This window comes from Aythya marila, assembly GCF_965140915.1.
Source record: "Aythya marila genome assembly, chromosome: 17".
In the NCBI taxonomy this organism is placed as follows: Eukaryota; Metazoa; Chordata; class Aves; order Anseriformes; family Anatidae; genus Aythya; species Aythya marila.
In genome coordinates this window covers 8,295,646-8,323,044 of record NC_139058.1, presented here as the reverse complement: position 1 = coordinate 8,323,044, position 27,399 = coordinate 8,295,646, and the positions used below count along the sequence as shown (strand labels likewise).

General features: G+C 40.6%; 1 protein-coding gene across 4 annotated transcripts in view; it reads right to left on the bottom strand.

Moving 5' to 3' along the window:
* Positions 1-27,093, bottom strand: part of SFI1 (SFI1 centrin binding protein) — a 33,747-nt gene extending 6,654 nt beyond the window's left edge. For 2 of the 4 annotated variants that reach the window (XM_082773871.1, XM_082773868.1), the window contains exons 1-28: positions 26,138-26,301; positions 25,404-25,487; positions 23,563-23,739; positions 22,489-22,560; positions 20,345-20,452; positions 19,942-20,036; positions 18,555-18,672; positions 18,206-18,308; positions 17,605-17,761; positions 16,683-16,844; positions 16,085-16,155; positions 15,580-15,672; positions 15,097-15,194; positions 10,163-10,244; positions 9,074-9,252; positions 8,767-8,842; positions 8,019-8,114; positions 7,544-7,620; positions 6,739-6,841; positions 6,168-6,264; positions 5,335-5,495; positions 4,825-4,899; positions 4,419-4,493; positions 3,873-4,049; positions 2,881-3,122; positions 1,805-1,900; positions 1,357-1,618; positions 550-694 (exon numbers count right to left, since the gene is read on the bottom strand). In XM_082773871.1, the coding sequence (XP_082629997.1) occupies positions 550-694; positions 1,357-1,618; positions 1,805-1,900; positions 2,881-3,122; positions 3,873-4,049; positions 4,419-4,493; positions 4,825-4,899; positions 5,335-5,495; positions 6,168-6,264; positions 6,739-6,841; positions 7,544-7,620; positions 8,019-8,114; positions 8,767-8,842; positions 9,074-9,252; positions 10,163-10,244; positions 15,097-15,194; positions 15,580-15,672; positions 16,085-16,155; positions 16,683-16,844; positions 17,605-17,761; positions 18,206-18,308; positions 18,555-18,672; positions 19,942-20,036; positions 20,345-20,452; positions 22,489-22,560; positions 23,563-23,739; positions 25,404-25,423 (3,217 nt within the window). In that variant the 5' untranslated portion in view covers positions 25,424-25,487; positions 26,138-26,301. Of the gene's footprint in view, positions 1-549; positions 695-1,356; positions 1,619-1,804; positions 1,901-2,880; positions 3,123-3,872; positions 4,050-4,418; positions 4,494-4,824; positions 4,900-5,334; positions 5,496-6,167; positions 6,265-6,738; positions 6,842-7,543; positions 7,621-8,018; positions 8,115-8,766; positions 8,843-9,073; positions 9,253-10,162; positions 10,245-15,096; positions 15,195-15,579; positions 15,673-16,084; positions 16,156-16,682; positions 16,845-17,604; positions 17,762-18,205; positions 18,309-18,554; positions 18,673-19,941; positions 20,037-20,344; positions 20,453-22,488; positions 22,561-23,562; positions 23,740-25,403; positions 25,488-26,137; positions 26,302-26,772; positions 26,883-27,036 lie in introns of those variants that run through there. The other 2 variants (XM_082773870.1, XM_082773869.1) reach the window with 2 other exon arrangements.
* Positions 27,094-27,399: the final 306 nt, after the last annotated feature.

Sequence of the window (27,399 nt, the reverse complement as noted above, 5' to 3'; positions counted from 1 at the left end):
CAGGTTTTCAAGACCAGTTTAAACACACCCAAGATGAGAAATGCTCTAGTCAATGGTTTAGACTGCAAATGCTGTTTACAATTTAGTGTTTCACATCTGCTCTATAAGTCTGGCCTCATGAAAAACTTTAATGCCCTTTGCATCCTGAAAGATGCTGCATAAAGGGATGCTTAGACATCATCCACCCCCTGTAAGTTTTCCCAGCAATTACAGCACTGAGTTAATTTTTCCCTCCCCAAGAGAGTTCAGCTCCATATTCTTGCCATGTGTACATGAATGCCCCAGCACTAGGGCATACCATTGTTAAAATCCTGACCCCTACTAGTTCCCATCCCTCAATCCCCAAAACAGGGCTTTAGTCCCCTGCATCAATAGGGTCCACACAACCGTATTGCCAATCCAAATCCAAAATAAATGACTGATTCTTCACCTCCTGATGTAAGCATACAAGAATCCCTTGTCTCCCCTGTGCTTTGGGGAGGTGACTTGCAGCCCTGCGTATACTGGAGGAGGACACATAACTGCTGCAGCTTACAGCTGAGGACCTACCTGCATTTTGGTGACTCTGTTTTCCAACTAAGTCTTCAGGTGACAGCAACTGTGACTTTAAGTTTGATCGCAACTTCTCCAACTCTTCTCTCTGTTGATAGCCTTGGGAATGGGCTCCTGTGTGACCATACGCAGGCTGACCTCTCTGCAAAATCAGAATGATATTTTGTTCCTCAAAGGAGCACCTGACCCAAGCTACTAAGCCCTGCTCACACCAAGACATCACCTGTAGTTGCTGAGCCTCTCTCACAAGCACTGCTGCTTCTGTGATATTTCAAGAAATGAGCTTTCTTTTCTAGCAGAAAGATATTTCATCTAGAATAACACCTCCTTTTCTGCATGGAACAGAGGAGTTCAAAATGCAAGCACCTACGTGCAGGTAAAGTGATTTTCAGTTTTTGAGACTCTCAGATGTTGTCAATGCTCCTAAACTGTGTTACTCTTAAATCCCTATAATCTGGTTGATAAACTGTAACTGCTCTGAACTTGTAGAAGGAGCTGCACTCAAGTCATTTTCTAGGAGGAACATCCTACTGGCAAGGACACAAAACCATTAAAAAGGCATGAATTACAGTACAAAACATACGGGTTGGCCAGCAAGTGAAATATTGCTTTAGACTTGGAAAAAAAATTCTTGAGCATGAGGAGACAGTTCATTTAATCAACTTCTAACTGGTACAAGAAAAAAATAGCTCAACAGCTGGGTAAGCAGTTCTGAGGAGTCGTAGGAAGAAATAGCAATAAGCAGCATGTGGGCTGACAGGAGCACAGTAAACACACTAGTTTTTCCTTCACCAATACACTCACCATTTCTGACCCAGCTTTCTCGTGGGGCATAAAAAATGAAGGAGACCGTAGCTTTGGCTTCTGAACAGCACAGTGCACATCACATGTCCACAACGGTACAGATGGGAGAGCAGTGTGTGTCAGAGATGAGTTGGAATGAGTGGTACTGCCCATCTGAGAAAGCCATTTACAGGTGCTTTCTTCCGTTTCAGTTACTGGCATTAAGTTCCCACTCTGAGAAGAACATTTGTTCCCATCTGTTTGCTGAAAAGGTGTCCCTGATCTGTTAAGGGAAAAGGAATGCACCTGTACATTTCAACTTACTTTTATACTTCACAGTCGGTGAGGGGAAAACAATTAAAAAGGAAGAATCTTGCTGTTCTCTTGCACACTGAAATAAGGTCCTGTCTTGTGGGGGAGCTAGCTGGTTTCCTAAAACCACCAGTACTATTAAAAGCAGATTCTCTACCTCAAAAAAGGAGTTCCCAGCAGCTCCTTGTTTTCTAGAGATTCCAGAAGGAAGTTAGGTCTTTGTGGTGGTAATCTTGCCTGTTGTACAGCCTTCCTGAAAAGAACAAACAAAACCAGTGATGACAGAGATTCATAATTATTTTAAATTGGTATAAGCTGGCACTGCAGCTAAAGAAGCACTTTTATTCTGTCATTCTACCCCACCCTGCAACATTGCCCTTGCATGCAATAACTTTTAAAGATTAGATTTCAACCTGTATCAATGCTGCCAGCTGGTTCACTGTATGCATGACCGTGCATACACAAGGACTGGTGGAAGGGGTAGAACTACTTTTGGCAGCATATGCTGGCTTAAAGAAATGTGAAATTTCTACCTTATAGCCCACAAGTCTCCTGTCCTAGGTTCTGAAGGTTCATGGAAGACTCTTCTTTGCATTTGCCCCATGATCAAGGAGAATTTTGGTGAAAAAATAAGAGTTTCACTGACAGCTCTAAGTCGCTTGGGCAAGACAAGCTCTCATAATGGTATAAAATCCCCCCACCACACATCTTTCAAATGCTTCTCTGTGTAACAGATCCCATGATAAACGACCAATACTCTACAAATTCATAGTTGCATATTGAGAAACTCCTAGAGGGAAGTATAGCTGAACTGATTCTACTCATCACCAGTATGGAAGTCAAAGTCACAAATTCTTTCATAATTTGATGGCCAATATATACATTATGTGGCAGCTCTTGCATAACTCAGCAAAGCCAGCCATTTGATGAAGCATCAGAGAAAGGCAATATGCATGGAACTAACAATCATCACTGTGAAAACTTGGAAATAAAAAAATGAGCCTGAGGTCTATATCTACCTATATATAGTCTCAGCTGAACTAAAGGACAGAGTGATTGGCTCTGAACCATAAACAAAAGCATATGTCAGATCCAAACAGGAGCCGAGACACAGGGCTCCAAGATATGGATATGGACACATAAATGCACAGATCGATGGATACAAAGTGTATGCTATGGACTACATATACATACACCAGATGAATTCAGGAGAGACTGAAATTTTACACTTACAGCTCACTGAGAATTGAATCACCACCAGCAAAGTGAAATGGTAGATCGTTGCATTTTGAAGGCCACAGCTTTTCCTCTGCTGAACGTCCTTTTGTCTCAAGGCTAACATCAGGTATTTTAAATGTCACTTGCTTTTTCAGAGGTGACCCAAAAGAACAAGGCTTATTTAATTTCTTGTAGAGAGCTTTCTGTCTCCAGAGCATTGCACAACGGTAGACTATCTGGTGAAGATTGTAGGCTGCCTGTCAACACAAAGAATAGCAGAGCATCTGATGGTTGAGAGCAGACAGTAACACCACACTACCTAGGGTAAACACCACCACAGAAAGGAACTGCAGTTTCTGATGACCTGAGAGCCATACCAGCTCTTCACACTAAATGAGCAGGTCCGTGTTAACATTCAGATAAAGAGAATTAACTGGGTACTTCTGCAACAACTCAGGATGCACACAAACAAACAGAACAAGCAGTGTCTTGTAAACCTGGAAAAGAGCTGGAAAAGCTGACCAGGAACAGGAAGTAATCAATACATGCATCCCTATCCTCCTTTCCACACACAGGGCTGGACAGACATTCAAAGGCACAAGTGACACTACAGCCCACTCTTGCAGGTCAAAGCAGTACTAAAGCTAGGACAGGATGAGATGCAGCTTCTAATGTTTTATGTTAACACAGTCCCAAGTTTAAGAACCCTAGTTAATGGCAAAAGTCTTATCCAGCTACATTGTCTATTGGAGGATTTGGCCAGTTTTGAAATAGCTTCATTAAGAAAGGCTCCCAGTTACCAACACAAGTCTCAAGCGCCCTACATTCAGTTCGGAAAAAAAAGGACAAGGTATTTTGCTTTGAACCACAGGTAAAAGCATATGCCAGATCCAAACAACAGCTGAGACACAGGGCTCCAAAGTCTATACATACTCACACACACACACTTCAAATACAGATCAGAGTTTGGTGCCCTGGATGTACCTGAGTGTTCACTTGTCTCTCACCTTTATCTGGTGCTGGGCTTGGAGCTGTCCCCGCAACTGTTTCATGCCAGCAGTGTACCTCAAGATCCAACTTACACCTTCTCTCATGAGAGCAGTACGATAAACTTCTGTGGCTTCTTCAATGCGATCTTTCCTCTCCTGTTGCACTTGGACAAATCTCAGCCAAGCACTGAATACCTACAACACCAAGAGCAGACACCTGGCACTATTACAAAGACAAGTTCTGGGTTAGGGACTCCACTCCCCCTGCAGACAAGAACACTCTCAGTTCCACTGGACAGTAATAGGCAGAGCTACTGCAGGACAAACACCACAAGGACAAAAGAATAGGGGTTTGAGTCAGCTGAGTCAGGATGGGAAAAACAAGCCTTTTTTTTTATTATTTGGATTACAAGACATGGGGACAGTTTTCCAGCATCTCAAATCAAAATACAGGACCCCAAAGAGGAAAGGAAAGAGATGAGCACATGCACTCTGCTGATTGCAGTCAGACCTGTGTGTCAAGCCAAATACGTTTGTCTGCCCCCAAGCCTTCCACACACTTACCTTCCTCTGCAACGAAAGAGACCAGTACCACAATGCTTGCACTGTCTTCTGCTTTTCCCATTGCTGTTGCAACAGCTGTTAGAAAAAATAAATAAATAAATAAAAATATAAATATATATATATATGTATATATACACACACACATATATATAGTACAGCAATCAGGTTAGGAGTTTACATATGCCACACCAGAAACACTAGCAAAATCAACCAAAGAAGAAGTGCTGGTGGAGCCTTAGCAGAATAACCTACCCCATCTACCCAGGATATGTAAGGTGTCTCTTGTGCTAGTGGAACAAAAACTTAAATAGTTTTGTTTGGTCCTCATGTGAATGGAATATGAAGGAGAAGAAAGGCTAAGCATCAGCAAGCAGCTATATACTTAACCCAGAGGACAACTCCTTACCCGTGTCTTCCAGTAGGAGAAGGAAGTAGAGCAAAGTCTGTCAGTCATTAGCTGATCTGCCTTTCTCTGTAGCAGCTGTGAAACAAACAAAACAGAGAGGTGCTTACAGTCAAACCCCAATTATGTGAGCCAAATGCTACTAGAGCAGAACAGATACTAAACAGCCTTTACCATCCTTTGTTCTGTTGAGGCCAGCCACTCTCAATATCCAAGTGCTCTATGGTGTAACCCCATCTGCAAATACCCGTGAGCCCACAAGGATTTCATTAACAGTAAACGATCGCACACTTGGCAAGCCTGACTTGTCATCTCCTGTTAAGTCTGTTAGTTCTAATTGAAACTTCTTCAGGCAAGGCACAAGCATGTTCCTTCTTCCTCAGTGCACAACGCTCTCATGCTCCTCCTCAGCCAAGACTACTATTCCCATCGCTAGGAAACATGGCTGGCTCCTCTACACCAGCAACTTCCCACCCTGGGTGACTGGCTGGGGAGGAGGTTGATCCTTCTCACCATTTTCCCAACACACCGCTGATGGTATTTCTTCCATTTTTCCAGGTACTTCTGCAGCAGGTGCTGCTGGTGGTGCTGCACTGCCTTGTGCTGCTGAGCCCTCAGTATCAGAGACTCCCTAGTAGATTCTTTCCAGTGAAGAAACAGGGTCTGTAAACACACTATCAGGAGAAGAGAAATTAAATACCATACTACCATGAAAAAGACACTATTGGTTTCAGACAGTATCTAGTGATCAGCTGCTCTTCCAGATTGTTTTGGCAAAACCTCACACTGACTGTACTCAGCACTAGGAAGAAGGAAAGTGGAGCATTTCAGGTATCAGACAGTGAGCCTTGACTTGCAAGACTTCCCTGATATCACTGACATTCTTTATAATCTTTCAGAAATCATTTGCCACCTTTGTGCTTCAGAGTCATCAGCCACATCGTTTACATGAACTCATGAAAATGTTGGCAGACTTTGAGGGCCTTTCTATATTAATTACTAGAGAAAGATTGAGGCAATAATTGATAAGATTACTTTCATGACCCTCAGATCAGAGATGTCTCAGCTTTTCAATGTTAGTAATGGGAAATTCCCTTGAAAAAAGAAGTGTTATCATCTATTATATAGACAGGGAACCAAAAGAGAGGCAAAAGTCACAGAAGAAGCCTTCAATAGAACACTGTAGTCCCAGGTCATTCGCCGTTCAATGGGGCTTGTCCACATAGGCTTAATATCCAGTCATCTGCACAGACGATACAAAAGACTGCCCTGCTAAGCCACATCTTTCTAAGGTTCTTATGCAGATAGCTAAGTCTTTTGAGAGTTTAATATTCCCATCAGCTCACCCATATCCAAATGTTTTCTGGCCTCCATCACAGCTGTCACCTTCTGCTGACGGTAATGCATTTGTAGTAAGGCAGCATACCTCCACTGTAGAAACACCTAAAGGTATGATGCAAACAAGAGACAGGATACAAACTGACATTACAACATCCTTTAGAAGTACCACATTCTTGACACCACAATCATTTTCCACATTAGGCTCAGAAAAATGGTGCAAATCTCCTAAATAAAATGAAATACAGCAGTATTTTAGAGGGTCCCCCTGGCATTTTTCAGGCAAAATTTTCTGTCCCACCCATAGATAATACTACTATGCTGTATCAGACTGTTTTCCCCTTTCAAGGGAATACGGAGAAGGAAAATAAGAAGAAAAACCACGAGCTCACTCAGAGACAACTGTTGCAGAGATGTCTGTAGAAATAACCTGTGACTGGGAGTTTGGATCTCCCAATTTTCAGGGCTTTTCTTGATTGTTGCTCTTAAATTAAGTTTTTGATACTTCTAATTGCATTACCTGACCCCTGCCTAAGCTAGCAATCATACAGACCTTGGTATCTGCAATACAGAACATACCTTTGACAGGATTACTCTCCTGTAGTGTGCTTCTGCTCGAGCAGTTGCCTTAGCTTCACAGATAAGGGAAAGGGCATTTTCTCTCCATTTACACAGAATCTGTCTGTAGGCAAAATGAAAACAAAACAAAACAAAAAACATTAAGAATTACTCTCACTTGTTCGTCTGGTACCTTCCCACTCACAGGGGAACCAAAACCAGCTGTCTCTATAAACTCAGTCTTGCAAATCAGTTATGGTTTCTGCTGAGAGAAAACAGAAGGCAGTGCAAAAACAGAATACAACCCTTAAATCTAGCATATTAAGGTAAGTCAGACTCTGCAAGTGGCTCAAGCTGTATAACACACACACAAAAAAAGACATAGTTAAAATTAAAGCAACTACAACCAATATACAGTGACTTAACCTTAATCATCCTCCTTACTGTAATGGAAGAAAGCCTCTACATGTTCCAGGCTGCTTTAATATTACAGCAGTCAGAATCTATGCACTGCAGAAAATGATATAGTTTGCTGTCTTGACTCTCTCATGGGGCTAAACACAGATAAAGTCTGGCATGTGCAATAGTAAAGTCAATGAGACAGTTCAAAAAAAAAAAAAAAAAAAAAAGTTAAACCAAAACAGATGGTGATCCACTAAGAGGTTGAATTTAGTTAGTTGACCAGCACAGAAATAGCAATGCAGAGTAGACAATTCCCACCACCAAATGCTCAAAATTTTACACAGGTGGCAGCAAAAGCAATAGAGTAATTTGGCTGCAATGTAGTCAATTCGCTCTCATGCTGCTTAAGGAAATATGGCCTTACCGCAGCAGTAGTCTAGTGTGCTGTTTCTCCTTTTCAGCTACTTGGTATAGGATGCACTGAACGTTATGTTGATAACTCTGTAAGAAAAGCAACGAGAGGTGAGATTTCCTAAACTGCCGGGACCTTTGAGGAGAGAAGATATCTGGAAACTCTTAACAGCAGCTTTAGAATTAAGAGAACAACAACAACAAAAAAAAAAAAAGCTCTAACTACTGGAATCAAATGCAGTTTTTCTGAGATGGGTAGTCATTATATAGTCATTAATGCTATTATTTATCATTCACCGACACCACAAGATGACATTGCTTCTTTTGCTTCAAAGAATAATGCTAGCACTCACACTAGCCAGCTACAATAGCTTCCATTCTACTTGCACACTTGGTGCATAAGCACCTGGAGTGAAACAACATAGCAGCTTGTTATTTGCCATTTCAGCACACACAGACAAGTTCCACAAAGTGTCATTCTCTCTTACCTTCCAGGCTGCCAATGTCTTGCTCAGTAGTGTGTGCTGATAGTGCATATCTGCTTGCACCAGCTTTGTCCATTTCTCACACCGATGTCCCACATACTACACAGAGAAAAAAAAGGCAGAGATTGAACAGATATGTGATGGAGGGAAATCTAGCAATGGCAAAGAGCAGAGGGAAAAGGATCATTTCTAATCTCTGGTGAAACAGCACTTCTTTTTCTTGCTATGAAAGGTTTTCAAACTAGTCCTGCACTCTGCTATTCCTCTCAAAAAGGCTAGTTGATGCCTTTTTTCCCATCCTTTTTGAGGAACCCTCTCAAAGACGCATTTGCTACACTATGTCATGGCAAGAGATGGCATAAAAATGAAATGCCATCTGATATTGCGTGCTATGACCTGTGCATAACTATAAGCCATACACCACAGACTTACTGCAAATTTCTAACTTAAATAAAGCTTTGCAAAGGACATAATTGGCATTGACTAGGAACAATCTGATCACACTAATGCTGGTTACATTCTCAGATAAATCTCAAAAGCTCTAGTTCCATTCTCACTATCCCTGAACAAGTGAACAGGAAGAACTCCCTTTATTCGCTACACAATTCCTGTTCCAGCCACACTGAACTGATTTTATCCACCTGGCAAGAGAGGAAAACTTAGGAATGACTAGTATTTAAAATCAACCATTTCCTTTAATGGGTACAAGCAATCCAATTTCAAGCATTTAGCCATATGTTAACTCTCTCACCTTTCTCCACTTGTTCCAAGACTGCTGCAGACACTTTGAATAGTGAAATCTTAGGGCTTGGCTCTCCTTGAGCCTCCTATGGGAAAAATGATTGAATTATTTCTCCTCCAGTACAATCCATGTTACTAGACACCTCTAGCACAGACATGTCCACACTCGCTATTTTCAGTCTACTAAGTAAAAGACAAACCAATAGAATCTAAAGCACAAATACGAAGTCAGTGACTAAGAATTAAATACTGCTTTGTCAGAAGTGGGCCACCACAAGGCTAATCCAAATAATTCTCTCTTCTAAAAAACTTCTTACTCCATTTTTCTCTCTTGAGTTTTTTGTTTCCACAGACAAAAAGCCTTTAGCAGCAGCAGGTCCCTGTAGTGATCTCTTGCACAAGCCAACCCCTTTTTCTCTTCCAGACGTGCAGCTGTTCTTCTACACCAGAGGCACCAGAAGCAAACCAGCAGTTGCCTTTCAAAATGAAATATAGCCTATAATGGAGAGAAGGTGGCAATAAATTTGTGACAAATGCCAGCTGCAAACAACAGAAGACAATTTTTCAAAAGTTGACAGGCATAGAACTGTCCCCCATGTGTTTTCATCTTTTTTATTTTGACCAACAATGGACACATCAAAGTCCCTTTGCTGTGAGCTTGTGTGAACAGTGTTCTACACATTTCTATGTACGTGGACAGAGAAACTGTTACCAGAAAACAGAAGACCAAAGAGGAAACACAGAAGCTGATAACCAGCATGTGAAAGACTCCCAAGAATCGATAAGCTCAAGAAACAAGTCCTGTTGAATATGTATGAGCAGATAAACGCAGAACACCAAGAGCCAGCCCTATCTCCACAAGGCCACCAGCACACACTACCTTTGACTAGGAGTTGTGCAGCTCACCACATAAAATAAGGCAGTGGCTGATATATAAAAAACTACAGGATCATATTTACACCTTAGGAAACGAAAGACCCCTTGAGGGACTTCCTGGACACCAACCTAGAAGCCACTACTGTGTTTGCACAACCCCGTACTTATAGCTAGAGTGGGGAACTAGCTGGGGTGACTCCTCTTTATTGTTATTGTTTCAACCAGGTAACTACGAAACAGAATGAGAGCATATATATACACTATGTGAGGGAATAAGAGAATGAATAGCATGAATAGTTATCTGTTAACAATAACAGTTTGATTATATTTATTAATAAGCAGCTTAAATTAAAATGGTGATTAGCAAATACTTGTTGCAATGCGTTCCCTGATTTGATTCAATACCACCACCAGAGAGAAAGGTGTTTACAACACAAAGCCCATCTCACATTAACTGATGTTCAAAATAGTGAACAAGAAATCATTCCCTCTATTTCCTGAGCAAGACCAGGCAAAAGAATTACTTTTACCTTTTTCTCTTCCATTCTGTATTCTTGCTCCTTGCACGCCTTCAACAACCACGTGTCAAATATCCGTCTCATCAACATCTTCCTGAAAGCAAAGAGGGAGAATATCAGCACAGAAGATAATTCAGACAACTTATTTTATGAATTTCAAAAGACCAACACATCTACAGCTTAAATAGTTAATTCATTTTCTAATTTATGCTAGCCTTCCCTAGAAATCAGGCAGCTCTGTCTCTCTATAAGTCTCTGGGTTTAAAAAAAACCACCATTTGTCAGCTGAAATCCTATGCAAAACACACGGGACAAGACTAAAGCATTTACTGAAGCTATTACAACTCCCTGCTTTCATTCAGATCATTCAAAAGATCATTCCAACCACTGATCAATTAATTTATTTTACTTACAAAAACACAAAAATATATAACAACTTTATACTTCTTCTCCACTACAAATATAGTCTGCTCCCTCCTCCCTTGGAAATATTTTGAAGATATTACTCTTTTTATTATTCTTTTATTATTATTTATTCTTTTTCTTTTATTTATTATTCTATATTCTTTTATTTTTATTATTCTATATTCTATTTTCTTTTATTTATTATTACATCTTTTATTTATCATTTATTATTTATTATTTTTGTTTTATTTCTTATTATTTATTTCTTATTATTTATTCTTTTATTTATTCTTTTATTATTTATTATTATTTTTTATTACTCTTTTTTATTTTTTTTATTATTTTAAATAAAGAAAAACAAACATTGTAATAGGACTTGAAAAATGTTATGACAACAAATAATAAAAGCAGAGTGGTCTAGTGTCAACACTGAATGAATTCTACCAAAGCCTCTTTATAAACAAGGCAAAGTTAGTTGCCATCATTATCAAAGCTTTTTTCTTTGTAGGTGGAGATAAACCTTCCTTTCTAGCCTGCCTCCTCCCAGGGATGCACAAGACTTATTATCAAATAGTATCCCAAAGTTGCAACAAATACATATTTGTGATTAACAACTATATGCTCTCACACAGAACACACATGGTAGAAGTGTCGCAGTCCAGAAGTTTGAGTTAGTCTAGTAGAACTAACACCCACTCAAAACTACATCTGTTATTTCTAAAACTTAATCATGTGGGTATACTAATTAGATTGTCAGCAAGTCCCAGCCCTTCTCTAGTTAGCTCAAAATACACTTCGGACTCTTAGCAGGTGATTTTTAGTAGGTGGCTATTAGAAGTCATTTCAAATTTATAGTAAACAACATGAGTTAAGTGAGTCTTTCTAGAGGGTACAGGTAGCTGCCAACAAGAGCATCTTTGATCAGCAGACGGTCACAAATCTCAATTGATGGCTCTTCTGGGGTATCTCCTGATCACCAGATGCAGCAGCTGGGGCATTGACATATGAAACTGCACATATGTGCATCAGAGATCAACAGGGAAGTTGAGTTCTGGCAAACTGTCATGAAAGTTTTACTTAGATCTGGTTGGAAAGCAGCCCCAGACATCTGAACAAGGAACACACTTCTTACAATTGTATGTTCAGGAAATAAGACTTCATTTATACTCTTCTAAAGAGAAAAGATTGCATGCAAAAATATTTCTGGCTTACGGAATCAAGGTACAGCTACAGAATCGATGAAACCTTTGAACCATGTATTTATTCATCCTCTTCCTGATGAGAGGCATAAATTACAGTGCAGTAATTTCATGCTACAACTCATTTTCACAGAGCTTATCCTCCTGGGACTTTCAGCCTTCTCTCTCTCCTTGTCTGCAGAAGATAAGCTAACACACCACTGCTGCACTCTAACACAGGGTGGAAAAATTCCCACTTGCTTGCAGAAATGCACTCCAAACCTACTTGTTACTCTCACAAAAAGCAAGCCGATATCCAATGAAAACCAAGCTTCCTACAGCTTGTTTTTCAGTTGTGAAACCTGACAGAAACACAGCAATCTAAAACAGAGGATGTGACCGTCCTCTGCAAATGAAAGCTGTAAGCTCCCAAGTCTACTAGGAAACAGGATTCAATGCTAAAAGAACATTTTTCCCCTCCCAGTTTATGCAGGAGGTGTCCGAGGAGTAGATTCATTCTAAGACTGTTTCCAAACATAAACCTTCCAAGAGTAGAAAAAAAACTGTTAGTTTTCTAATACAGAAAATGGGAGATAGGGTTTAATAGCACAAGAAGTTGTGAGCCTAACTGAAGGGTTAGGGCTGAATCCAAGGCTAAGAATACAAGCCAAGGTAAGGTCTTTAAGGAGTCCCAAAAAAGATTAACATTTCTTTCTCTCCATCAGTATTTTCATCCCCCTCAGATTTCCAGAATGAACAAATGCACAATCTTAGAATTGCTGGGCGTGTCTGAAGCTCCATAAAAGTAATCAGTAAGATAAATCATTACCCTGAGACAAAGGCTAATGGCTGAATTTTAAAGAGGTGATGAGAACCTATGGCATCCGTTTACTTCAATAGACAGCAGAATCAACAAGCAACTCTGAAGCTGCAGTGTGAAATTACTGGGAATCTTCCTAACTTAAACTGGAGTAACTCTAGGAATTGTAACTGATTTATTTTCTTGCAAGACCAAACTTGTGAAACAATCAATATCATCATTGTGAGTTTAGGTTCTATTCCTATGAGTATCACACTGGTCTTGGAGCCAAAATTGAAGTTTACAGGTACATCTTGTTTGTTTCATATTGAATCTAACTGCACATACTGCAACTGACTGTAAGGTAGGTAACCAGAGTAATATTTCTTCAGTGACCTCTGAACAAAACCGAAGTGATCCTGAAGTCAAGACATCAAGAAATCATTTTTCCACAAATTAAGAACAAGCAGCTAAGACTCCTGAAGAACTCTTTACAAGGAGCATTTCTATTTTCATCAGGCAACCTAAGTGAATCTTACAAAACCTATAGTTTATTAAAGACTCATTGAAGCAGCCCAAAACACCATCCATAACAAACTAATTTCATAAGGACAATCCTAAGTCTGTGTGGAAGAACAGTAACATTTTTTTCATCTCTCTCCAGTGTTGTTCACAGCTCTTAAACTACTTCCATGCCTGAAAGGCTGCCAAGATTTTATTCCCCAAATGTCTATTGGTTTTGACTTACTGTCTCTAAAGAGGTGCAAACCAGCCTGACTCCTTTTCTGAAGATTTCCACAGTCTCTATTTTAAGGGATTTAGAACAACACTATCTCAAATAAATAAACATAGTTAGTTCTGAATAGATTACAGACATTTGCCTTTATGGGTTTGGTTCTAACATTGAAAATGCATTGATGACTTCTCTCACAGACGGAAAGACAAAATAATCTGTCTCATTAATGTATGATGACACAAGTAGCTTGTAATCATTTATTTTGGGTATACTCATGTAATCCAGTGCTATTCATAGGGATTATGAACACTGCTATGTTCATGAACTGTAAGAGAGGTCCTGAAATCAAAACCAAAACTGCATTGGGTAAAAAGACAATGCCTAGTGATCAGTTATTCCAGCAAAGAAGAATTAGAAGAAACCATCCGAGTAGTTGCTGAAGAAAATAAAAATAAAAAGCACAAAAAATATAAAAATGCACACAAAAATATAAAAGCTACCCTTCACCAACAACAGACCAGCAGAAAATCATTTTTCTATTTTAACTGACTGAATTGCAGAACTATTTGTAATTTCAGTCCTTTTAACCTTTCCTGCCCAAAACCAAGCCAAATGATGGGCAACACTGTTATCCGCTCCAAGTTAGACACCAAGCTTCACTCTGAATCTTGCAACTGAAGAGGCTACTTTGAAGCAGTCTAACATAAAAGACAGTACAATCAAATTACAATTATTCCTCTAGACTCAGATGGCATTAGCATCACCTGCCCTGCAGAGCATGATAAAAGCTAGCTGTCAGTAGAGGATTCAGAGAAAGACAGTAGCAGACTGTTTCCAACAACCAATGGTCAGCAAATGGACTCCACAGACAGTAAAAATCTACTGAAACACTAGTGAGACCCCACACCTGCCTGAAATTTCTCCACTTGACATTTTCTAGCCACAGCTTGAGAGATTCGTGCAATAACGATGCCCTGGAAATTAAACATGAATCAACTCTAACTCAGAACCAAGTATTTCACTTTTTCTTGTAATATTAGTCTCTCTTAATCAAGGAAGTTTTACAACTCTCAACCAACCCTGCTGGGAGGATTAGAAGAAATGAGATAGAGATTTGATGGTGTGGAAGATTCTGATTAGGCCGCAACGTAGTTCTCTGAACTGTGGAAAAATCAAATGTCTTTCTGAACACGAGGTGTGCTAAACAGATAGAAGAACAACAGAGAGAACGTCACCTATAAGCATGCATGGCACAGCAAGGTTTCTCTTCATTCCCTTATTACCCTGCACCTCATTTAAACCAAGCAAATCTATGTGGTTTATTGCACTAACATGCTCACTCAGGGATATCTCAACAGGTTTCATTTGTTTGAGAGCAACACCACAATACTGTGGTTGAAATGTTTTCAGTTTCAGCTCTAGCTTCAGGATCTGTGCACTATACAAGACAGCATGCTGCCCTGAGTAGCACACAGACCTGTCTGGTAAAGATCTTGCTCTCCCCTGCTAAGCTGAATCAAAAATCAGAAAATCTCCCAAAATAAAGTGGCAGCAAGAATTTTGAGCTCTGACTACCTACTGCTCTTAGCAGGACAACTTCCAGTTTTTGTATTCAGTATTAAGAGTCTCATAGCTAGGCTTATTCCATCTCCCCCTCACACTTCACAGAGAGGCAGGAGCTATCAACTGTCTATTATTCACAGAAAACATGAAAGCAATTTGCATCAAGAAGATCATGCTCCTAAAGGTATTAGCAGATTTTAAAACTGAACCAAAGGCTCACAAATCCCACAATTATATAAACTTATATGAATATTTCTCTGCATACCTGTAACGTGCATGAGCCAAGGATGTTAAGGCCTGCTGTTGTTCTTCCTCCTTCTCTTCCAAACGGGACTTCCAGAGGTTCCAGAACTTCTGCAGCACCTGAAACGGAACAACAAAGATATGAAAAACAGAGCCATAAAAGGAAGGAGAAGAAAGCAAAGAGAGATTAAGTGTCCTATTAAAACTGCATGCAGTGGGCAACCATTGTTGCAGCAGGCTGCACTGTCCCATAACACAAACTTCGTCTATAACCTGCTATAATTTGTTCTGGCAAAATAAAAAGTCACAATAAACATTAAAATCACAAAACTAAAACAACATACCAAAGATGGCCAGTTGATTTAGGCAAGAGATTTTCTGTGGCTATTAGCATTTAGAAACAAAGCCACTGATTTAACAAGAAATATTTTGTAGCTGGAAGTAGACACCAATAGGACAGCTCAGGAAAAACTCTGACACAAGAACTGTACAAAGTCAAACTCACTGTAATCTGATACTGACGGTATGACAGATTTTTTCTCATTTGCTGAAGACGAGTGTTCATAACATTCTGCTGAAGACCCTTAAACCCAAGTTTCTGTAATAGAAAGAAACGCACACAACTTTCACAAAATCCAAGTCAGCAAGCACTCATCAGTTTAGAACTGGCTACATATCACAACCTACATTTGATGCTACTCCTTACAATATCTAAAATTTAGCATCTTGTCATCAACAAAACCATGCATCTCCTCTCATAAGTCATCAGTTCTCCAAAATTCCCCTCCACATTCCCAGGGTTTTACTGTGAGGCAACTAACTTCCCATCTGGATTCAACTGGCATTCTGTAACATCTGGAATTTGGAAACCTGTTTTGGAAACTCACCATGGCAAAAACATCCCCCACTTAACACCCGTGCACCATTGTTAGTGTTCATGGCACAATGCCAGTCACAAGTATTTGAATTCTCTCCACAACCTCTTCCACGTGATGTAACAGTGCTCTTACCAGCAGATGATGCCTGTGATGTTTTTCAGCCAGCTCCCACTGCTGGGTCTCTTCCACACACAGTACAACATCTGTTACTGAGTTAAAGCATCTTTTACACAAACACCTATCCTGATAAATATACAACCTCCTCCCACAGAAGGGAACTACATTTTCATCTAAATGTACTTCAACATTTGAATTTCCTGCACTGTTATTTGTAGGGAGATATTTTGATTACAGTCAAGTTTTAGATTTTGCAGGCTTAACACAACACATTTCTGATTCACTGTTCTGTAGTAGCCAACAGGACAGCTCAAGAAAAATTCTGACACAAGAACAGTATAAAAATCAATCTCATTGTAACTTATGCTGTCAGTATGACAGATTTTTTTCATATGCAGGCAGATTTTTCTCTTGCAGGCACTTAGCTATCAAAAGGCTAACATACTATGATTGCAAGTTTTATTAATTGTTAATAGAGCCTTACATACATCCTTCTAATGATACGTTTGTTACCTGTGCTACTGTATGATATTCCGGCTTATTAACCAAATCCTCCCACTGCAGTAATGCTCTTAACCTTAGTAACGCTAGCAACTCAATAGAAAATGGATACAATGCTTCCAGTGTGCAAAAGCTCTCCATAAAGCAATCCTCGCTGATAGTTTTTCTATCTCCTTTTGTTGAGCATGTGCTCTTCTCCTGCACTCCCATGACTGCCGCCAATTTGAGAAACACTGACGGATTATCCTGCCTTGGTGATGCTCTTGAGCTAGCTCTAGAAAACAAACACACAAATTACTCGTGAATTATCCTGTCCTGGACTAATTTATTTCAGGTTCCAAAGCAATAGAAGCTCCTAGCACTGGAAAACAGTGGTAAGAATTCAGTTAACACTCAACTACGGACTACATTCTTCTTTTTGATCACAAAGGCAGTTTTAAAGCAGAAACACACAGTACTGATTCAAGAAGGGAAATGAGTTTCCCTTGATTTAACAAGTGCCACTGTGCAATATACAAGCTCACTTTTCAGCATTCTGCTGTTACTAGTGTCCTGATAGCCAAGCTGAAGTCTTTCTACTACCACCAATCAAAAGGCATTCACGAAAATGTCTGAACTTGTCCCAGTGATTTCAAGGGAGAAACAAAAGAACTGCTGTAATAATCCTTACCATCCTGTAGGAGCTGCGATTTGTCTGATTACTAAAAAAATCTTCACACAGATTAACTGATAATAGCCCCAACAAATATATCCTTCTCACACATCTTAGAACATAATCTGTAATGTGCAAGTTTTCATCAAGGGAACAGTAAAGCATTTTCTTTTAAATCACATGGAAAGGAGGTGATCTTCCTCACAGTTCAGTACAGAACCTCAGCTAGCCAGGCTTGTGGCAACGTACAGCTCAAGTTGGATCTCACCATCTGTTGGGACAGCAGCAACAAGAAGCACCACGGTGTCTCCTAGAATAAACACTGCTGAGCCCTAAGCAAGGGGGCTGAGCTATTCTGCCCTAAATCACCATTTTCACTCACCATTCTGACATTTCTTTGCTCTGTGAAGTTCTAAGTACCCCAGCCATGCTTTCATGCTTTTCTTCAATTCCACGTGCAGATGGTGAGTTACTGCCTTAGTCTCCTTCTGCTTGTCACTCTGGATGTATAAATACAGCTCTCGCCACTGCAACCAAGCCTGACAGGACAATTGAGGGAGGCCAGCAAGGGGGGAGAGGGGAACAGACAACATTAGAGAAGTAGAACAAAGAACTCTCCATAAGTACAAGAGTGAAGCCGTGAGCAATGAGGTTTCCCAACTAAACCATTTCCCAAGTAAACCATTCTTTAGGAGGCTGATTTTATATCCTCACGTTCCTCCTACATTTATAGGCTGCTCTCTCACTCCAATCCATTCAAACACCCAAAGCAGCATCAGTGTAGAAAAGGTAGAGACACAAAGAATTTCCATAGCAAACATTTTTCCTTTTTTTTGTTTGATGCTTTCACACTTTTCCCATTAGAAATCCTTTTTCTTTCTTTTTTTTTTTTTTTAATTGATCTGCAATGTATTAGTCACATCTGTCATCTGTGTGCAATTTAAACATTAGAAATGGTAGCAGCAGGAGTTACTAGGACTTACTCGAAACTGTAGGCTCTGGGCCCAATGCTGCAGAGCTAAAACATTCATTTTACGTCCAGCATGGTTCTGATAGCATCGTCTTCTCCACACTGCCCATGATATGCTGCCAAAGCAATGTTACAGACATTCAATAGCAGGTTCCATAGTTTTATGCAAGAAAACACCTTCCTCTCACTGGAAAAGGTATGAATAACCACCCTTTAAATTCACAGTTTATAGGCATACTGGAAGAATTCAAGTAAAAATCAAACATGAAACAAAGCCACTGTAGGAAAAGATCATAGAACACGAGTTAAAAAACACAGCCTTGTGGTCAGTGCCTCCCTGTCTGTTTCCATTCCATTCTTACCGCAAACAGCTTCTTTCCCTGAATGCCAGCGCCACAGTGTGCATACTTTGTTTTGTCCTTTGAACATCAACATAAATCAGCCAATGCTGCCAGGTCCTGAGTAGTTTTTGCTTCTTTGCTGTGCATAACAAAAAATGACAGCATCTTAAGTTCATGCAACAATCTGGCATTTTTAAGCACCCCATAACACCATCTGCTGCCGAGCTCCAGTCCCCGCAGCCTGCAGTGACACCACGTGGGAAACCCTAAAATGACAGCCACCAGAGCTAGCCACAACCATCCAACCTCGGCAAAGGGAGTCAAATGGACAAGAAAAATCTCTGAAACATCAATAGGATCATGCCACATGTTCAGAGCAGTGTGAATTATCAGAGTACGGCATTGTTTTATCTTTGGTTCTGACAGGATGTATAATTGGATAACAATATTCAGCATAACAATCTTCTTAAATAAGAACTGCAGGTTTCTCTTTGGTTAGTTCAAAAAAAAATTCATCAGTAACTTTTCAAGCTATTCCCACATCACAGAGAACTCAACCAGAAACAAGCCAAGTTTGTTTAGCAAGCCAGTCACACACCTAAATCAGAAGTGTCACAAATTCCAGCTTACGACATCATCCAGTGCACTGCCCTGCCTCATATAAGTCTGGCTTGTCAGAACTGATATCAGTGAAGCAAAGTTATTAGAAATGATCAAAAATGTCACTGATTTTATACTACTTCAAATTTATCCCTCAAAAAATATTTTTATTTGGAAAATTTCTTTGTGATCTGGTAAATCAAGTTTTGATCTGTCTTTAAACAGGTCACTTTTCAATCATTTTGACTAAGTAACACACAGCTGCTTCTGTAATTACATTAGTCTAGAAAGTCCATCAGTTTGTTTCCAAAATGCCAGAACACATCATATTCCAATATTAGCATTCATATGCAAAGAGACCAGTTAATTTATTTTGTAAATCAACACAGAACAAAATCATGGTATCATGTTTAAAAGGGAGTCATCTTCCCTTTCATGGAAATTGATATTCCCTGAAACTTAAGGAAGTTGCAACCAGTATAGGCAACTTCACCAGCAAGACAAATCCAACACAGAAGAAAGGAGCTACATAAGACTATGACCACTTCAAAAGTTTGGGCTTCTTTTCAACTACATGGCAGAAGCTGGAAGGAATAGTGAATACAGGTAAAATACGTGTGGCTAAGTTTATAACATGAGGAATCAGGATCTAATCTCTATAAGCACAGTTGATGGAGAATTCCAATCCAGTTCCAGTTAAATGCACAAACATGTGGAAGGGACAGAGATTCTGTGCAAACATTTCCCTTGGAAACTCCTACCTCAGCATGTCCCCAAATACAGGTAGTTACCCCCCTTCTACACTTACCATGAGACTCTGCAACATAGTATTTCATCCTCTTTTGCTGTTGCTGGCACACATAAGCTCTCCAAGCTTTGAATATTAAATTGTGGAGTAAGTGCCTGAAAAATAATAAAAAAAAAGCCATTTGATGTAACAGCTACCAATGCCTAGAAGAAGGATCCTTTTAAGTTCAGCTGCACTCTAAAGATACGCTGGATAAGAAACACGTACTGCATCCTAAGAAAAAAAGGGGGGGGGAGAGAGAGAAAAATATAAAAAAAAACAAAACAGTTAAGACATTGCTCTTGACCTAGAGCTGTCATTTTACTACATTAATTGTTCATCGGTATTAACAACTTCTTTAGAACCTAAGGAAAATTTCTAGTATAGTTAGATACACTCAGTAACAGAAAGCAATTTCACAAACCTGTAGTGGTTGTCAGCTCTGAGGATCAACTTCCTTTCTCTGCAAACAGGCCACCGCTCCTTCCATACTCTGAATGTTTTTTGAAGAATCTTCTGATCATAAAAGCATCTAGGCAGGTGAAAGATTTGGACATGGGAAACTTCAAACACATTTCCAGGTTGACCACAAATAAGTTCAATGCAGATTTTCATTTTGTCTGATTAGCCTAAGAGCATGTAATTGTGTGTTACTCTACTGTTACACCCTATTCCAAGGCTCTTTAAGTATGACAAGAAGCAATCAGTTTATTGGCTCTAAATACTAAACTATGCAAATATTTTCCTTGCCAGTTTTGGTCTCAGTTATTTTAGCATAAAATATTTTACATATCAAAATAAATACAAAAGCTGCTTGCAGATTTTATAATGTTTTAATATTTCCATTGTGTTCTTAGAAGCAGCATACTGATCTCAAGTCATCCCGAATTTAACATCTTCCCAAAGAACACTCAAATAAGCTTAAAAACTACTTCATGAAGTTGCACATTATCCATGCCAAAAATGAAGCTGTTTATCTGTTCGTTTACCTTCTCCTTCTGCATGGAAGCTAACACACAAAATGGATTTACAAGTCACATATGGCCTCCAAATCCTTTGAACCCCAGAAGAACAGCCTCCACTTCTACACCCAAATTTAATTCCCAAACCTGACCAGGTAAGAAGTGATGCTACATTTCAAGTGAACTGTGAACAACTGAAAATTCAGGTAGAAGAGAATCTATATGATGGAATTAGGATTTTGATCACTTATCTCATAGGATAAAATTCTCTTTAACTAAAAATAAGGGTCCTCATCTATTATTCAAGCAATTCACTTTCTTATTTTTAAATATTCTCTGAAACATTTTTCCTTTGGTCAAAACAACCTGACCAACATTTTACAACGTGGAAGTCTCATCAGCTGGAATATGAATGCTTTCCAAAATTTCCTCAGCTGTTTGTATTTTGGATGGAGCGAAGGAAAATGGAAGAACCCACGAAACACACAAGCTAACAAACAAAAAGCATACAAGAAGCCCAGACTAACTTCATTAAATTGGTTTTGCCTATAATATCAACAGGATTAGGTCCAGAATACCTTGATGTTTGTCAGTGAAACACATACAAATCCTCTCACCAGTTGCAATTCATAGCTACCTACCCCACGTTGCTAAGTCATTCCAAGCACTTAAGCAGGAAAAAAAAAAAGAAAGAAAAAAGAAAAAGAAGACAGAAAAGAAAAGAATGAGCTATACATTTATTTTTTACTCAGTGCACTAATAGAACATTGTAAATAAAAGCTGTGGAGAACTGGCAACTCCTGATTCTAAAAAGGCAATTAATTATCGCTTATATTCCTTTCCGAACTTTAGAAAATATATTTCCACTCACCCTAAAAAAAAAAAAAAAAAGTCATGAATTTACACAGCCGAAGCAAGTAATGCAAATTCAGTATAAGGGATACTAACTAAGGCAGACACAGCCAGAATACTTTTAACAGAGTACAATGAAACTGGGCAACAAAGGGTCTGATCTTACTCCGACTGAAACAAATGCAGGTCTTTCCACTGGTAACTGCCTCAGTTCCCAAGGGAGTGGTAAAACAAGAATGAACATGCAAATTAAAACTAAAGCAGAAAAGAGTATCAAAGTGTTGATTTTTAGTAGCTGTACACTAACAACAAAAATGAATCATCTGCCACAGGTATTTTGAAGTCAGATGCAAAGCACGGCAAAACATATACAGATACATACATTAAGAACAACACTGCAAACAGTGAAATGAACTGAAGATCAAGATCTATTTGTGTTCCAGATTATTTATAAATTTGAAAAATCATTACATTCAAAGCATGTGTCACATTCATACCCTATCATTTGTATGCACATACAGTTCAACTTCATCAAGACAACTGCAGGTCCTCTGAAAAGAGTTAATGAAATTTAACCACAATTATTAAAACAAACAAACAAAAACAGGAGCAAGAGGAGTATTCTAAGGAAACCTTCAAATGACACACAAAAGACAGCCAAGGATTTTCTTGACAGCCACTAGTCTCTTAACCCAGTGTTACATTACTAAACCATACCAAAAAAAAAAATCTAAATTTCTGGAATTTCATCTACCTTGAATTGGAAGGAAGAACTTGTCCAAATGTCTTTTTTGTCCACAGATAAAAGAACTTCCTTTCTAGGTATCTGGAATATAAGAAAAGTTTAGCATCCTTGGACTCTACCACCGTTAACTCACGGGCAACAGTAAAACCACAAACTTTTATGGTAGTTTCAGTAATAACACTAAGGGTCTGACTTTACAGAGATCAAATGCATATACGAAATATCTACATCATGAAATTAGTACCTTTAACAAACATAATGAGGTCAGTGACACACTTGCCTAGGAAACCTAGGCTGACAAGTTATTTTCAAGCAGCCCAGTTACACTCAGTGATTCTGAATAGCAGCCTGCCGATTAACTGGGGTGCCTTTTTCCTGATTAGGAGAGGTAATGTTACTATTTCTCTGGTTAACCAGCCCTGTCAGACACATTTCCAGAATAGTGGGCCAATCTAATGTTTACCGCTGAAACAGGGAGATGTTCCTTCTTTCCACCTCCCCCACAGCAGTTCTGCTTCTCCAGATGCCTATTCAGCTCACTCATCTAGGATTGTGATACTATCACTCTGTTTTTTTTTTTTTTTTCCTCAAATGGATTTAAGAGTTAATTGCTTCACAGATGGCCCCCATAAGCAGGAAAGCTGACACAGGGATTAAAGCACACAGCCATGAAGAGGGCCTCCCTCTTTCAGCAAGCCTGAGCTGCTACATCAGCTCCATTTGTTCAACAAAGTACTAGGCTTTTGATCTCCAAACAATTACCATCCCATCTGTGTCAAGATTCCTTCAACAAACAAATATAAAGAAACACAAGAGGAGAGCAAGACCAAGTTATTATACCTTGCAGTCCTCTAATAACACACAATGTTAGATGGTCATTGTTTACATTAGAAAATCAAAAATGTAGGAAATCTGAGCTAATACACGTCCTCACATTACCACAAGACATCTTCAAAACTGCCTGACAGACCTGTGAATAAAACCTTTGTCCTAGCATTCGCTTGTACTACTAAACCCATACTTCTTCAGGTGTGACCTCCACCCCTGCTCCGTTCAGTTAAAGGTATGTAATGTACTTATCACCTGATCTGGAATTCTTTTAACCTTCTTCCTCTATTCCAGGTATACCCAGCTTGATGCAGACAGTAATGACCTCTGTCCTGAAACTGTCCAGAATGCTGGGAAGCAACGGATTGCCCAACTGCGTGTATTTCAGGCCTAGGTAGTGGTTGGATTTCATGCACCTCAAAGCATTTTAATCTTAAAGAAAAAGAAGAAATATTTTGTATAAAGCTACATTAACTTAATTATTTCGATATATTAATTTATAAAAATTTCAACAATCGCATATAGAAGTTACACAATGTTAAAATATATTTATTGTCTCTGTCAGGCATTTTTCACTATCTTCATCTGTGGAACGTTAAGGCCACCTCCCCAGGATGAGCAATAAGACAAATCAGTGTAATCAAGATAGAGACAATTCCTTTCTCCTCTGAAATTGAAATGAAAAGGTACTAAAACACATTTGTGCTTTCTCTCCCATGTGTGTATACAATAAAAATTAAGACCTTTGCAGAAAGTTTTGAATGTGTTTTTCTGCCTTATTCTTGAGCATACGAAGCTTTTCTGTCTACACCAAAAAGAACATCTTGAGGACTTCTCAATGATCGTTTTAACTGGAAATTGACTTATATGCACGGCACTTTTACTAGGAGCTCTTTCGTAGCCTTACTTATATTTGAACTAAAGGTGTTTATTCTTTAAAAAAAAATCCTTCCCATTTTCAGAAATCCATCCTTAAAAAAGCAAAATTAAGCATATTTACCCGTCATAGTTTACTTTCACATGTACTTCTGATCTGAAAAATAACTTATGTTTTTATGAATTCTAAGTATTTTGTCTTCATAAATTCTGAAAACAAGAATAATAAAAAAATCTAACCAGATAAAACTTGCTGGACCAGTTGTATTGAAGCTTCTTTCCCAAAACAAATACTGCCACCACCCTGAAAATTTGCACATTAGAACCACAAACACATTCTTGAATTCCATAACAGGCAACAGAATAGAACAGTCTCAAATCTCACCCTAGTAACTGCCTGAACTGAGCTAGAAAAAACATGGCTACAGTCAGTAAAAAAAAAAAATCTTGTTTCCGTGAAGTTATTGGAACAATCTACACTAATAAGTTTCAGGAATTCAACAGAACAACTATTCACAGCATGAAGAATAAATCACTGAAAACAAACAAACAACTCAGTTTCCTACAGTTTACTAGTTAAAACCTCCTAGGAGGAAACAATATTTTTGCCTTGTTCCACCCAGCTGCAAGGAGATAAAACAAAACCAACAAAAGAAAGTGACCTATATTTTGCAAGAGACAGAAGTCCTTCTGCTCCTATAAAATATTGTTTGAATATTTTCTGAAAGAGTAGTCCCCATCTAGGAAGACAAAAGAATTCTCTGCACGTAAAGACGCGCAGTAAAGGCAACTGTATGCACCTTGAAGAAAAGGGTTTAAGGCTTTTGTAAAATTATGTTAAGTAGTTTTCAGCCTAAGGTTTTGTACATGTCTGTTAGGTCCAATTACCTCTAAAACCTTCTAAATTGTTCCAAAGGCAAGTAATCAAGTTTTGATAAAACATGTAGAAGTTTTGTATTAAAGTCTAAGGATCAAGGAAGATTTTTTTTTATACTACAGTGTTATGATAACATAAACCCCCACAGAGTCATCCTTTTGTTTGTCTTTTGTTGTTGTTGTTGTTGTTTGTTTAATTATTATTTATTTAGAAAAGGAACACGTTCTGGTTAATAACATTCCATGGAGACCATAACTTTCTGCTATCCCATGGAATGCATAGGATGTCATTATTAAAAAAGTAGCCAAGGTCTTTAACAAGACAGCATCCTATTATTACTTACCTGCTTTGGGATTTCTCCATTTTGCTACAGTTCCAAGTCTGCAGTGAATAAATGCACTTGCTGCACTGGAATGTTGTTTATTAGCTTTGGACAGAAAAAAAAAAAATAGTTCTTGTTATTTGTGATGAATACATCAGATGGATTTATGTCAAATGCACTCTGTGAAGGCCAGGAATTCATTTCACCCAACCTGCATACAAATAGCATTGTGAATTTCTAGGTGTTTAATACAAAAAGCATCCATCCACACAGCCTTGCTGACCTGGACGATAGCGTGCTGACACAGTGTTGGTAACAGACAGGCACAATTGTTGGGATACTAAACCACCAACTGTGCCTAGCTAGAGCTGTGCTGGAAAGGTGGTAGAAAACGGAGATGACTGCAAGTTACGTTCCCCAATTTAGAACTAAATCAATTGTCTAGGGGTAGAAAAATGGTACCTGCCCAAACTGATTTCTTTCTTTGTTTTTAAACTACTGGCCCTTGCCTACTGCCTTCAAAAAGATAAAAATTAAGAAAATGGCAAATTCCTGCCAGCTCCAGCAAAACCTTCTGTACACACAGCGCCTTACACCCGGCCAAAGGCCTCAGAGAAAGGACTGTGAGACCAACTGAATTTATAACCAGTAATTCACTTACAAACATGAGATCTGCAATGTATATTTCTGCAAGCGAGACTTAAGTTGTGACAGGAAAAAAAAAAAAAAAAAAAAAACACCTCACTGCAGCCGACCTGAGCTCTAATGGACGAACCCCCTTAGAGGCAGCGAGCCAGCCCCTGACGGCTCGCTGTGCTTCTGGAGGCACGCTGGAGAAGCAGGGGACCAGACCAAGCTCCCTCAGTGCCCTGCGGGCCGTGCTCTCCCCTCACCACCGCCCTTTCCCCCTCAGGGCCAGGCTCCCCCCTCACGAGGGGCCGCCTCAGAGCCCCGGGCGCGAGCCCGCCGAGTGGCGGCGGGGCGGGGCCTCAGGGCTAAGCCTCGCTCCCCGCCACCGACAGGGGCCGCAGCGCCGCCGCCGCAGCGCCCCCCAGCGGCGGAGGAGCGGTGCCCGCCCCGGACCCGCCGCCACCGCCGGGCGGGCACCGCGGGCAGCAGCCGGTGCCTGGCACACGCTTCCCCGCCCCAGGCGGCGTGCCGGCCCGCGGGGCAGCGCCCGTGGAGGCAGCGGGGGGAACGTGGAGGCAGCTCGGTGACAGCCCGCCGCTACGAGAGTCCTGGAAGAGCAAAACCGAGGAACGTTTGTTTATTTCACTCCGCTTTGTAGCGCCCATATTCGACCGGAGATCGCAGGGAAGAATAAATAAATAAATAAATAAATAAATACAGAAATAAATAAATAATCCACCGCAGCCCCGCTTTTATTCACCCGGCTCCGCCGGTCTGCGCCCCTCCTCTCGGCGGCCGGGCTGGCAGCGGGGCTGACAGGGACCCGGGGCGCTGACTGACGGGGACCCGGGGCTGACGGGGACCCGGAGCCGTCTCTGCCTGACCGGCCCCGTCCCCGCTTCCCGCCCTCCCCTCACGCCGCCGCCCCGCAGCCCGGCCGCTGCCCGCCCCCCCCCTCTCCCCGGGGCTGCCCTCCCTCAGCGCCTGCAGGCCCTCGGCGCTCCCCGCGGGCTCCCTCACGCACCGCAGCGGCCAAGCGGCGGCTGCTCGGCGGGGCTGGCCGCGAGGCACCGCGCTGAGCGCCTCGGCGGCGCGGCCCCGCTCCTTTCAGCGCTTTTTTTTCCAGTCAGGCGCCGCGCGGGGGAGCCCCGCCGCCAGCCCGCGGCTCCGCGCCTGCGCGCCGGGCGTTAAATGGGTGCGGGGCGGGCGGCGGAAGGCCCCGGTTACGGCGGCTGAGGGGAGCCAGAGGCGGGCGAGGAGCTGAGAGGGCGCGCGAGGGGCCGGGGCCGCGGCCGCGTGAGGGGAGCGGAGGCGGGCGGGAGGACGGCGCCGGCCCGGGGCGCCTGAGGCGGCGGTGGTGGAAGAGGAGGAGGAGGAAGGAGGAGGA